Here is a 13,720-nt window from a genome sequence, read left to right on the forward strand (position 1 = left end):
GGAGGTCCTGTGAGACAGGAAACAGACGAGGCTACCCCATATGCACTGACTGGGACAGATTTGTGATTAACGTGAACCTCTAATAACTCACCCATTCCACAGACACTCACTGAGTCTCCACTAAGGGTCAGGCAAGGTGGGATAGGGAATCTCTGAGCAAGATACAGGACTCGGTCTCAAAAAAGCTCACAGGTAAGCACAAAATAAACTGAGAATTCACTTATGTTCACAAAAACCTGCTGTTACAGGTTGAATTGTGCCCCTCCAAAAAGATATGCTGGAGTCCTAACCCCCAGGATCTCAGAATATGACCTTATTTGGAGATAGGGCCTTTACAGAGGAATCAGTTAAGACGAGGTCATTCGAGTAGGTCTTAATCCAACATGACTAGTGTTCTTACAAAAAGGGGAAATTTGGACACAGAGACAGACATGTAGAGGGGGAAAATGGCTGAGCAACTGGACTGATGCCCCTATAAGCCAAAGGACACCTGCAGCCACCAGAACTTAGGAGAGAGGCACGAATTTGACTTCTGGCCCCTCAGAGATGTGAGACGATACATTCTGTTGTTCTAAGACGTCCAGTTTGTGGTAGTTTGTTACAACAGCCCTAGCAAACTAATACAACTACCATGAGGCAAATTGGACAATATTTACAAAAACGTTAAAGGAAAAAAAACGGCAGGGAGGTTAAAAACAAAAAAGACCATTGTTGGGGCCGGCCAGGTGGCGTAGCGGTTAAGCACGTGCGCTCTGCTTCGGCAGCCCGGGGTTCGCAGGTTCGGATCCCGGGCGTGCACCAACGCACCGCTTGTCAAGCCATGCTGTGGTGGCGTCCCATATAAAGTAGAGGAAGATGGGCACGGATGTTAGCCCAGGGCCAATCTTCCTCACACACACAAAAAAAACATTATTATAGACCGTATGGTGGTGTGTCCCCCCTCAAATTTATATGCTGAAATCCTAATTCCCAAAGCGATGGTATTTGGAGGCGATTAGGTCACCTTCATGGTGGGACCTTCACGAATGGGATTAGTGTCCTTATAAAATTAGTGTCTCTCTTGTCCTGTGAGCACACAACAAGAAGGCTGCCTGCCGTCTGCAAGTCAGGAAGAGGGCCTTCACAAGGAAGTGAATCAGCCAGCTGTTAGATTGGGACTCAGACTGGGACCTTGATCTTGGGCTTCCCATCATCCAGAATTGTAAGAAAATAAATGTCTGTTGTTTTAACCACCCAGTTTATGGTAATTTCTTATGGCAGCCCAAGCAGACTAAGACAACCACTTTTAGATGAAACGAAATCATCAAGTATCCTACCTTCAGCCATGTTCTTGTGGTATACTTTTACTGTGTCTCTGGGGGGAGACAGATGTGTGAATAAGTATGGGGCTTCCAGTTCTTGCCAACAGGGCAACCTGGAGTGGACTGCTGGAATATCACACATGCGCACACACATGGCACCACAAATCCATGAGAAAAGGAGAGATGGTTTGCATCTACTAAATGCGTGGTTGGGGACCCTGGGCTCAGAACACAGAGAAAAATAAAATTGACTCCCAATCTAACAGCACATACAGGGCATACTCCTGATGGATTAGAGACCTATCCGTGAACAGAACTACTAGAAAGTGAAGAGAAACAAAAGATGCACATCTAATGACTTAGCAAAGAAAACTTCAAAAGCACAAGCTATAAGCCAAAAAATTTACTACTGTGTATTAAAATAAGAGATTTCTGCTCAGTGAAGGGCAAATGGAAAAGTTAACAGGCAGGTAACAGAATGGCAGATACAACCTGTAATGTTCAAAACCAGGAGTGCTTAATATCCAAGATGTACAACAAGCCCCTGCAAATCAACAAGACAACAGCAACCCCAATAGAAACATAGGCAGATGCTATTAACAGGCAATGTACAAAGAGGAAACCTGAGAAGGCAACAAACACAGGAACAGATGCCCCAAATGAAGCAGAAAAACCCAGATGAACAGGAGGCAGCACTTTCCAACCATATGATCTGCCAAAACAGCCAAGTGGACACAGCTCTTGGTGGGCGGGGGAGAGGTGGTGCAGGTGCCCTCAGGCACTGCAGGTGGGAGTGCAGACATCTCCCGTCACCACTTAAGCAAATACATTCTGTGATGGCACAATTCCACCCCTGGGCACAGACTCCAGATAAGTCTTCCGAGTAACATGGGTAAGAAGCTCTGTGTCACAGGGTTACTTGTCTTGGCAGAGCTGGAGGCAGCCTGCCACCCAGTGCTCAAGAGGGAGGTGCACGAGGACGGCAACAGGGGGGCACAGCTGAGCAGCTCAGGAGTCGGCTCATTTTTCTGTAAAGGGCCAGAGAGTGACTATTTTAGGCCTTGTGGGCCACATAACGTCACTGTCTCATTTCTTTTTTTTTTTTTTTAAATAACCCTTTAATAATGTTTAAAACATTCTTAGCTCACAGATCTTACAAAAACAGGTCACAGGCCTCAGTTTGCCAACCTTTGGATTAGATGAACTGCAACATGGGTGAATATTAAAAATAATGTTTTGTTAAAAAAAATTGATTGAGGTATGTAAGACAATATAATTTATATCAATTAAAAAATATATGCCCCAGTGGCTGGCCCAGCGGCATAGTGGTTAAGTTTGCACGCTCTGCTTCAGTGGCCCAGGTTTTGCAGGTTCAGATCCCGGGCACAGACCTATGTACTGCTTAACAAGCCATGCTGTGGCAGGCATCCCACATATAAAGGAGAAGAGGATGGGCACGGATCTTAGCTCAGGGCCAATCTTCCTCAGCAAAAAGAGGAGGATTGGCAACAGACATTAGCTCAGGGCTAATCTTCCTCACCAAAAAAAAAAAAACAAAACATATATATATATGCCCCAAATGATCTGAATCAACACTTCACCAAAGAAGATTTACGCTGGCAAGACAGACAAGAAAAGATGCTCAACATCATTAGTCATATGGAAATGCAAACTGAACCATATCAGAATGTTTGAAATTAAAAAGACTGTACCAAATGTTGACAAGGACAAGCAGAACTCTCACGCACACCTGGTGGGAAAGTGAAATGATTCAACCATTGGAGAGCAGTCTGGCAGTTTCTTTAAAAGTTAAACACACACCTACCATTAGGACCTGGCCATCCCTCTCCTAGGTGCTTCCTCTAGAGAAACAACAGTCCACACAAGGATATATCCCTATATGTAGCATGTCCATACAGAGGAACACACTACTCAGCAGTAAAAGTTATGAATTATTAATACACATAACACATGGGTGAATCTCAAAATAATGATGCTGAGTGAAAAAAGCCTGATCAAAAAAGCACTCTATATGATTCCATTTATACAATATTCTAGAAAATGCAAACTAATCTATAGTAACAAAAAATAGATCAGTGGTTACCTCAGCATGGGGAGGGGGATGGGAGGAGACAGGACGAAGAGGCTGGAGAAGAATTAGGGTGTGGTCTGTTCGTTGTCTTCATCGTAGTGGTTTTACAGCTGTGTACGTCACACTGTGCACACTTTAAATACGGGCAGTTTATGTCAATTATTTCTAAAGTGAAAAAAAAGTTCCTAAAAGCAATACACATTTTTAAAGAACACATACAAAAAGACATGTATAAGACAGAACAAATGGTTGCTACCTAGGAAAGTGGGAGTAGGATGTGGAGATAAAGGAGGTAAGTAAAACAGAAGAGACCTTGTAGAAAGGAAAAGGAAATCAGTAAATAAGTTTAACAAGAGAAGAAGAAAGAGATGGAATGATAAGTCAGACGCTATCCAGATCGTTACATAATAGGGAAGAAATTATTAGAAATTATGAAGAGGCTACACAGAAAACAGAGGAGTCGCACACACACCTAACTGGACATTCAGAGAGAAAGGGAAGAAAAACTGGGGCAAAGTCAATATTTGAAGAGATAATTGCTGAGAGTTCTCTAGAACAGATGAAAGATAATCATAATTTAAGGAAGCCCAACAAATTTTGTAGGATAAATTAAATTTTTTTTCACCAAAACATGTCATAGGGAACCGCAGAACTACAACAGGAAGCCACTGTCCTAGGCCAATCGGCCTAAGACCACCAGGGGCAAACCTATGGCCGACAACATCAGGTTCTTGACTCACTGTGATAACAGTCATACACCGGAGGCACCACAAGTGCCTCAGCACAGAAAGACAACAACAGAGGTATGGAATTCGGGGGGAACGGTGGGGTTCAGGTAAAGCTTCAGTGAAGTGCTGAGTCTGTGTGTAAAAGGTCGGCATCAAATCTGTGACAGGGACCTGGGTCCAGCTTCCCTGGAAACAACAAAGGTAAGAGATGTGGAAGTCATGTTCAGACACCTCTTATCTGACCTCTGCACCTGGGCTGGACATTGAAGCTGCTTCTCTGTGTCAAAGTGTCTTAGATCCTCCAAGCAAAAGTGGGATGTTTCATTCTTACTGATATGATTCCAAACAGCAAAGTTTCCAAGAGTCTGTGATTTTTGTTCACTTTACAGCTGGCCTTATCTGTTTGTTATTCCAGCTGATAAATACATAGCTATCCCAGTCATTGATTACTGGAATTCCCAAGATTTCCCATGGTAGTCTCATGAATTGGATAATTTTATATATTAAACAGTTATCTCAGTCACCTCTGCTCTCCCTAAAACTTCCTTTGGTGCCAGTGTCAAGGTCTCGGACCAGAGGGATCACTGGTTTTATCCAGTAGCAGCATTTATCATTTCCTCAAAGCCCTTTCAAATATAGCTAAAACATCATGAAGTCAGTATTTACATTTTATGACACTTTGTTGCTAGCAAAACACCTCATATACACTGTATCCTGAAATCATCTGCCTGGATTTTCAAGACATCATTCATACTTCCCTAACTAGATAATAAATTCTTAGAGAGCAGGGGCCTTAACTCACTTCTGTATTCCTCACTGAATAAACTAAAATACTGGATCACTGAAATCTCTTTTCCTCCTCCCCAGTATTAGCTAAGAGCTGTTGTTTACTTAGCTTTTACGAGGAATAAATAAACCACAAAACAAGTGTACTGTTTCAGGATTTCACTAAGAAATACAAGTTGTAGCAGATGTTGTGCATGATGGTTAATTTTGTGTCAACCTGACTGGGCCAGGGGGTGCCAGACATCTGGTCAAATATTAGTGTGGGTGTGTCTGTGACGATGTTTCTGGATGAGATTTGAATTGGTAGAGTGAGTAAAGCAGATTGTCCTCCCTAATATGGGTGGGCCTCATCCTATCAACTGAAGACCTAAACACAACAAAAACGCTGAGTAACACTCCAGCTTGAATACTTGCGCTGAGACATTCATTTTTTTCCAGTGTTCAGATTTGGACTGAAATATCTGCTCTTCTTGAGTCTCTAGTCTGCTGGCTTTTGGACTGGAACTACACATCAGCTCTCCTGGATCTCAAGTTTGTTGGCTGCAAATCCTAGGACCTCTCAGATTCCATAATCACATGAGCCAATTCCTTTTAATATAAAGCAATATCTCTTTCTCACTCTCTCTATATATGGCATACATAGGTATATACAGGGTATACACACACACACATATCCCATTGGTTCTGTTTCTCTGGAGAACCCTGTCTAATACAGTGTGGAACACATACAGCTCAGTCACCTAGTCCCCCTGTATCTATGGTTCTATGTAGAAAAGCTTAACCTTCAGAATGATATCTATAAGGAATCAGACTTTTTGTGTGTGTGTGTGAGGAAGACCAGCCCTGAGCTAACATCCAACACCAATCCTATTCTTTTTTGCTGAAGAAGACTGACCCTGGGCTGACATCCATGCCCATCTTCCTCTAATTTACATGGGACACCGCCACAGCACAGCTTGACAAGCAGTGCATCGGTGCACGCCCAGGATCTGAACCTGCGAATCCAGGGCCGCCAAAGCGGGGCACGCACACTTAACCGCTGTGCCACCAGGCTGGCCTCTATTTTTTTTAAATGTATTTTTTATTTATTTTTCTTTTTTGTGTGTGTGAGGAAGATCAGCCCTGAGCTAACATCCGTTGCCAATCTTCCTCTTTTCGCCGAGGAAGACTGTCCCTGGGCTACATCCGTGCCCATCTTCCTCTACTTTATATGGGACGCCACCACAGCATGGCTTGACAAGTGGTGCATCAGTCTGGGCTCAGGATCCGAACCTGCGAACCCCAGGCTGCCGAAGCTGAGCACACGAACATAATCACTATGCCACTGCGCCGTCCCCCATTAGGACTCTTAAATAACTAAAGAAAGATAACTAAGCTAAGTGACTTAGGATGTTTTAGAAAGTTTTTTTAATACCAAGAATATAAATAAAAGTGTTTTTCAAAAAAGTTAATTACCCAGAATGGCCTAGTCCTTTTGCAATCTAGTTAAGGGAGTTCTTTACTATAATTTCTTGTAATACGGACAAAACCCAAGAACAAACTATACACACACACACACACACACACACACACACAATGGAAGAAAGCTGGTATGCCTATATTAATGCTGAACAAAAATAGACTTTAAAGACAAAACCAAATAGAGAGACCTCTATATAAAGATCCATAGGTCAGTTCAGAAGGCAACTGTAACACTTCTAAACTTACATGCACCTAATAACATAGCCTCAAAATCTATAAAGCAAAAGTTGATAAAATTATAAAGAGGAATAGACGAATCCATAATCATAATATAGATCAACATACCCCCCTCACTAATTGATAAAATAATTTTTTAAAAAATCAAAAAGAATATAGTAGACCATGATTAAACAAATTTGACCTAATGAATATATACTGGGCAACAGATCTCAAAACTAGAGAATAAACACGCTTCTCAAGCTCATTTGCAATGTTTATTAAAACTGGCCATAAATTTTGTCATTAAGTAAATCTTAAATCTTAAACTGAAATAATATAGACTATAGTCTCTGACAAGCATTCAATACAGCTAGAAATCACTAATAAAAACATAACTAAAGGGGCTGGCCCAGTGGCGCAGTGGTTAAGTGCATACGCTCCATTTCGGCAGCCCGGGCCTCACAGGTTTGGATCCCAGTCACGCACCGATGCACCGCTCATCAAGCCATGCTGTGGCAGTGTCCCATATAAAGTAGAGGAAGATGGGCACGGATGTTAGCTCAGGGCCAATCTTCCTCAGCAAAAAAAAAAAAAAAAAAAAAAAGAGGAAGATTGGCATTGGATGTTAGCTCAGGGCTGATCTTCCTCACAAAACAAAATAAATGAACAAAAAAACAACTAAAACCTCTCCCCCTCCAATATATGCAAATTAAGAAACATTTCCAAATTATACAGGGGTTAGTGAAGAAAGCATCATAAAAACTACAAGATTTTGTGACTGGGTAATGAAAACACTATCAAAACTTGTAGGATGTAGCTAAAGCTGTGATTAGAAGAACATTTATGGCTTTATGTATATATTTTAGAAAGAAAAAAGGCTGGAAAATGAGGTCAGCATCCATCCTAAGAGATTAGAAAAAGAACAAAAAAATAAACACAAAGAAAGTAGAAGGAAGAAAATAACGAAAGTGCAAAAATTAGTGAAACAAAAAACAAACACATAAGAGAATATCAACAAAGCCAAAGGTCGGTACTTTGACAAGTCTTATAAAATTGACAAACATCTGGTAAGATGAATCAAGAAAAAAAAAAATGAAAAAGGGACTATTACTGCATATACTTCTGATATTAAAAAGAATATTATTAACTACTTTATGACAATAAATTTGAAGTTTTAGTAGAAATGGCCAAATCCCTAGAAAAATATAACATCAAAACTTCATTTAAGAAGAATATAAAACCAAAAATTGGTACTCAAAAATCTTCCCACGAAGGGGCCGGCCCGGTGGCAGAGCGGTTAAATGCGTGTGCTCCGCTTCGGCGGCCCGGGGTTCGCAGGTTTGGATCCTGGGCAGGGACCTACACATTGCTCGTCGAGTCATGCTGTGGCCGAGTCCCACGTAAAGTACAGGAAGATGGGCATGGATGTTAGCCCAGGGCCAATCTTCCTCAGCAAAAAGAGGAGGATTGGCAACAGATATTAGCTCAGGGCTAATCTTCTTCCCCTCCCAAAAAAAAAAACAAACCTTCCCACAAAGAAAATTCAGGCCCCCCAGCTGGCTTTATTACTAAGTTCTACCAAACATTTCGGAAGAAACAATTCCATTCTTTTTTTTTTTTTTAATTTTATTTTTTATTTATTTCCCCCCCCCCCAAGCCCCAGTAGTATGTCACAGCTGCACAGCCTTCTAGTTGCTGTATGTGGGATGCGGCCTCAGCATGGCCAGAGAAGCAGTGCGTCGGTGCGCGACCGGGATCTGAACCTGGGCCACCAGCAGCGGAGCATGCACACTTAACCGCTAAGCCACGGGTCCGGCCCAACAGTTCCATTATTAAACAACCTTTCCAAAGAAGAGGAAAATAGCGGATAAGCTACAACTCCTTTTATAAGAGTAGTGTAACTTCAATACCAAAATCTGACAAGACAGTTTGGGAAAGTAAAATTAGAGGTTAGCCTCACCCATGAACATAGATAGAAAATTCCTACACAAAATATCAGGACAACATAATCCAACAACACTAAGTGACCAAGTTAGGTTTACCTCAGGAATGCCAGGTTGGTTTACAATTAATGCTAGTCTGTTAATGTGGTGAATTACATATCATTACATATGTAAGCATTTGATAAAAATCAAAATTCATTCATGTTCACACCTACTAGAATGGCTATATAAAAAGGACAGATAACAACAAAGATTGGCAAGGATATGAGAAATCAAAACACTCAAATATCATTGGTGTACAACATAAAAATGCTGCAGTCATTGTGGAAAACAGTTTGGCAGTTCCTCAAAATGTTAAACACAGAGTTACTGTATGACCCAAGCAATTCCTCTCAGGTATATACCTGAGGATTGAAAACATATGTCCATAAAAACCTGTCATGAATTTTCACAGCAGCGTTATTCATAATAGCCAAAAGTGGAAGCAACCCAAATGTTCATCAATTGATGAATAATTTATTAATAAAATGTGGTCTATCAATACAATGGAATATCATTCAGCCATAAAAAAGAATAAAGTACTGATATAAGCCACAACATGGATGAACCTTGAAAATATTAGACTAAGTAAAAGAAGCCAGTCACAAAAGACCACATATTGTATGATTCCATTTATATGAAATGTCCAGAATAGGCAAATCCATAGACACCGAAAGTAGATTAGTGATTGCCTAGGGCTGGTGGGGTGGGAGACTGCTAATGGGTACAGGGTTTATTTTGGGCCTGATGAAAATGTTCTAAAATTGACTAGGATGATGGTTGCACAACTCTGTGAATATACTAAAAACCACTGAATTGTACATTTTAAATGGGTGAATTTTATGGTATGTGAATTACATCACAATAGAGCTGTTAAAAAATTCACAATTAATTTTTTAAGTCTTCTAAGAATAGAAGAGAATTGCGTTAACCAGATTAAAGATATCTACCAAAAAAACCCAGGAAACATAAGATTTATTGGCAAAACATTCAAAGTTCTCCCTGTGTCATCAGAAACAAGACAATGTACTAGAGTGTCTTAGTGAGTACAACAAGGCAAGAAAAAGAAATAAAAGGTAATTGGAAGAAGAAAGAAAATAATAGTAAGTACACAGAAAAAAAGAGTCTACAGGAAAATTATTGCAATTAATACTTTGGCACAGATGCTATTCACAAGCATCTAAAAATAAAATAAAATTTTAACAGGTATCATTTAAAACATGAAAAAATATAAAATATCTAGGAATGTATCTAACAGAAGATGGAGGCCTCTATGGACAAAACCATAAAACTGTATAACAAATCTTAAAGAAGATCTAAATAGAGAGATATGCCTATATTCACAATTTATAAGATTCAATATTAACATGATTTCAGCCCAGAATGAACTATAAATTCAACTGAGTCTTAATCAAAATCCCAACTAGCTGTACGTGTGTATAACTTGAGAAGTGAAGATGAAACATATACAAAGGGTGAAGGGCCGAGAACAGCCGAAGACCCTCCTGAAGAGTGAAGCAGGAGGTCTGCTCTGTCAGCTGTCAACACTCACTGTGTATAAAGTGGCAGTAATGGGACCTAGCGGGTTATTAGCACAGTGATATATAAATAGCCTAAAAGAATAGAGTGGAGCCCAGCAACAGACCCACAGCAGGAGTGACAGTGCAGATCAACAGTGCCGGACTAAGTGGACATTCAGGTGGAAAATACTAAAACTGGACTCCAGCTTCACACAATGATCAATTCGAGGTAGACTGAAGACTCAAATATGAAAGGCAAAACTGCACAGCTCTGACAAGACAAAGGGGAGTCCCCCACCCCCTCAGGCAGGGGGGCATATCCTAAACAACACAAAATCGGCCCCAACCACAAAGGGAAGACAAATACACCTATCTAGTTGCAGCTAAGAGCTTCTGTGCATTCAAAGATTCCATGAAGAAAGAGAAGTCAAGCCACAACTGGAAGATATTTGTTACATATATAACTGAAAAACGACAGCTATCCAACATTTATTTAAAAAAGAAAAAATTCCTATAAAGCAATGAAAAAAAATCAGGAAAAAAGCCAAAAGATTTGAAGGGACAATTCACAAAGAAGAAAATCAAACAGTGAATCAACACACACGATGCTCAACCATATCAGTATTAAGGCAAACACAAATTAAAGCCACTGAACACCAAGTTCACACGCCCTCCAGGCTGGCCAGCGTCGGTGGGGAGTTGACACCACCACTTCGAAACACAATTTGGCAAAATACCATGACCCCCTCCCCAATTCAACTCCTAGATATTATACCCTGGAGAAATGTGTGCTTAAAGGCACCCAAAACAAACACAATAATGTTGGTAACAGCATTATCCACAACAGCAAAAGGCTGACCACAACCCAACTGTCTCCCTACGATAGAGCGGATAAAATGCTGCCTGCTCAGAGATTGGAACGCTACTCAGCAACGAAAATTAAACCACAGGCAGCGGCAACTTGGATGAATCCGTCAAGGTGTCAACCAAAAAAAGACACACCCACACCACGCACACAAAATACCATAATATTAACCTCAAATCAGGCAAAACCAAACCCTATTGTTGACAAATGCATATATAATTGGTGAAATTACAAAGAAGGGCAAATAAATGATCACCTCCCTCGGTGGGGGAGGAGAGATGGCGAGGGTTGTGATCAGGCAGAGGTGGGGTCGGCTTCTGTTCTACTTCACCCGCGCGAGAGTCACAGGCGCCTAATTACACAGTCCCTTTCCTATATTATTCGTTAAACTGAACAAACGCGCACTTTCGTCTGCGTTATATCTCACAATAAAAAACAATCATAAACTATAATGTAACAATAATTGCAACAGTACGTAATTGGGAATGTTTAAACATCTATGCTGCCTCAATATTCTGAAACACTACTTAGTTTATTTTTCACGAAAAGTGATACAAGATACCCTTAAGGACAAAAACAGAAAACAAATCTCACATATCCACCAATTAGAATGATGCAAAAACATTAGTGTGTTGAAAGAACCCCCACATACGGACTGATCTAGATAGGTGGATATGTTGTAAAAGAAAAATAAAATTAAGGTCGATAGTAACCGAAAACTTATACTACGCCTACAAAACCAAGTCTGGCCTTAAGCAGCAGGCGACTCCGGCCAGCACTGCCCTCAGGCCGTTGTCACGGACCCCCTTAAACCACGACTGTATTTCCTACATTCGGTCCAAAACTCCCGGCTCCGGAATTCGAGGCGCTAGCCACCGCTTTCCTCCGACAATGCGCGTCTGTCCGGGCATCTCGCCCGACCCCCGGCTGGTCGCAGCGCGGGAACCGGCCACCGCCGGCGGCTAACAGGCGCCCGACAGCAGCTGGGGGCTCGCGTCCCCCCGCGCGCCCCCCACAACCTCCCGCTGCGGGCCGGCGGCCCCGCCTTCTCCTCACAGGAATCGGGTCTCCGGACCCACCCCCGCACGGCGCCCGCCCGCTCCCCCGCCGCGAAGATTCGGGGCCCGGGGGAGCCCCGGGGAGGGGGGGTCGGGGACAGGGGGTGCTGGGCGTCCGGAGGGGTGAGGCCCGGCGGAGGGGAAGAGGCCCGGGCTGTGAGGGCCGGGGAAGGCGGAGGGTCAGGAGGGGGCGGGGGGAGGGTCGGGGCAGTGACGGTCCGGGGGGCGGAGGAGGGGAGGAGAGGGGGTGCGAGGGCCTGGGTCTCGGGTCCCTGGGAGGCCGGCCCCGCGCCCCCGCCGCCCGCCTCACCTCGTCCACCGTGCGGCGCGGGAGGTGCAGCGTCCCGAGCAGCAGCTTGAGCTTCACGGCCGACGAGAGGCCGTGGAAGCAGAGGCGGATGTTGTCGATGACCGCGGCAGTGAGCAGGGACGCGATGCTGGGCGGCGCCCACAACTCGTCCGTGGCCCCCAGCTTATTGTGCAGCCACAGGCCCGTATCGCTCTCCCGCATGGACGCCATCTTGCGGGGGGAGAACCAGACGCCGCCGAGCCGGCATCTTATGAAGACACCTACGCGCCCGCGGCGAGGACCCCCGACATGGCGGCGCCCGCTCGGGGGGGCCGCGCTGACGGCATCGGAGGGGCGGGGCCTCGGCGAGACGCTTCGTGGCGATGCCGAGAAAGGCCCGCCGGCTGCCGTAACGCAACATGGCGGCGCCTGCCGCCGGCTCACTGAGGCCGCGGAAGATGACGTCCGGAGAGGGGCGTCGCGGCCTTGTGGCGTGCGGCGCGGCTGGCGGCCGCTCGGGGTTCGGTCTCCCGGAAGGCTGGGCGGCGGCCCCCGGGCGTTCGCGCTCGAAGTCGCCGGGCGAGCTAGAGGGTGCTTGCCTGGTTGGCCGACGTCCCGGTGCGCTGTCCCCTTCGGGCCTCGAGGCTGATGCGTGGCCCGCCCGCGCCGGTGTCCCGCGCACCCCTCCTCTCGGTGGCCAGGAGGCGGGCTCGCGCCTGCTTCCCCTCGTGGGTCCCAGAGCGAGACCAGCGCAGGCAGACGGCCCCGGCCTCCCCGCCCGCGCTTCACGGGGGAGCGTCCTCGGCCGGCCTTGCGGGTCAAGAAGACTTGTAGGAACATCTTTGTCAAAGAGAGCCAGGCAGGGTCCAGCTTGCGTTCATTCCTTCAACAGTCCAGGTGCGCTGAGCACCTACTACGTGCCTGCACCGTTCCAGGTGCCGGGGTACAATAGCGAGCAAGTCAGACCCAAACCTTTGCCTTTGTGGGTTCCGCGATCCAGAGGGAGTGGGCAGCCTACAATGGTGAGGGGGGTGTGGAGAAAGAGCTGGGCAGGGGACAGGGAGTGATGGGAGGGCAGTTCTGTGATGCACATTACACCGAAAGGGACTTGGGCAAACTTCTCAAGCCTGGCCGGTCCTGCTTCGTTTGCCGTTTGCTGGGCAGCTGTCCCGAGACAGGACTGAGTGGCTATGCTTGCAGCAGCTCCACGTCCTCAGGGTCAGCTGCAGGCGGCCTTCCTAGAGCCTGTTCCTGACATTCGCACCTGCCAGGTTTGGGCCTGCCCTTTCCAGGTGCCCAAAGAGGGGATCAGGGGTCAGGCCTCCTTCCAAAGGAAGTCAGCCCTGCCTTGGGGCGGTTCTTACCACCCCTAGGCTCCAGCCAGCCTTGGGCATTATCAAGGAAGCCACAGAATTGGGG

The 13,720-nt window shown here is 44.9% G+C and overlaps 1 protein-coding gene across 1 annotated transcript in view; it reads right to left on the bottom strand.

Moving 5' to 3' along the window:
* NELFA (negative elongation factor complex member A) overlaps positions 1–12,582 on the bottom strand; it is a 28,792-nt gene extending 16,210 nt beyond the window's left edge. The window contains exon 1 of the mRNA XM_058546556.1: positions 12,323–12,582. Coding sequence (XP_058402539.1) covers positions 12,323–12,532 — 210 coding nt within the window. The 5' untranslated portion in view covers positions 12,533–12,582. The remainder of the gene's footprint in view (positions 1–12,322) is intronic.
* Positions 12,583–13,720: the final 1,138 nt, after the last annotated feature.

This window comes from Diceros bicornis, chromosome 8 (assembly GCF_020826845.1).
Source record: "Diceros bicornis minor isolate mBicDic1 chromosome 8, mDicBic1.mat.cur, whole genome shotgun sequence".
NCBI classification, from domain to species: domain Eukaryota; kingdom Metazoa; phylum Chordata; class Mammalia; order Perissodactyla; family Rhinocerotidae; genus Diceros; species Diceros bicornis.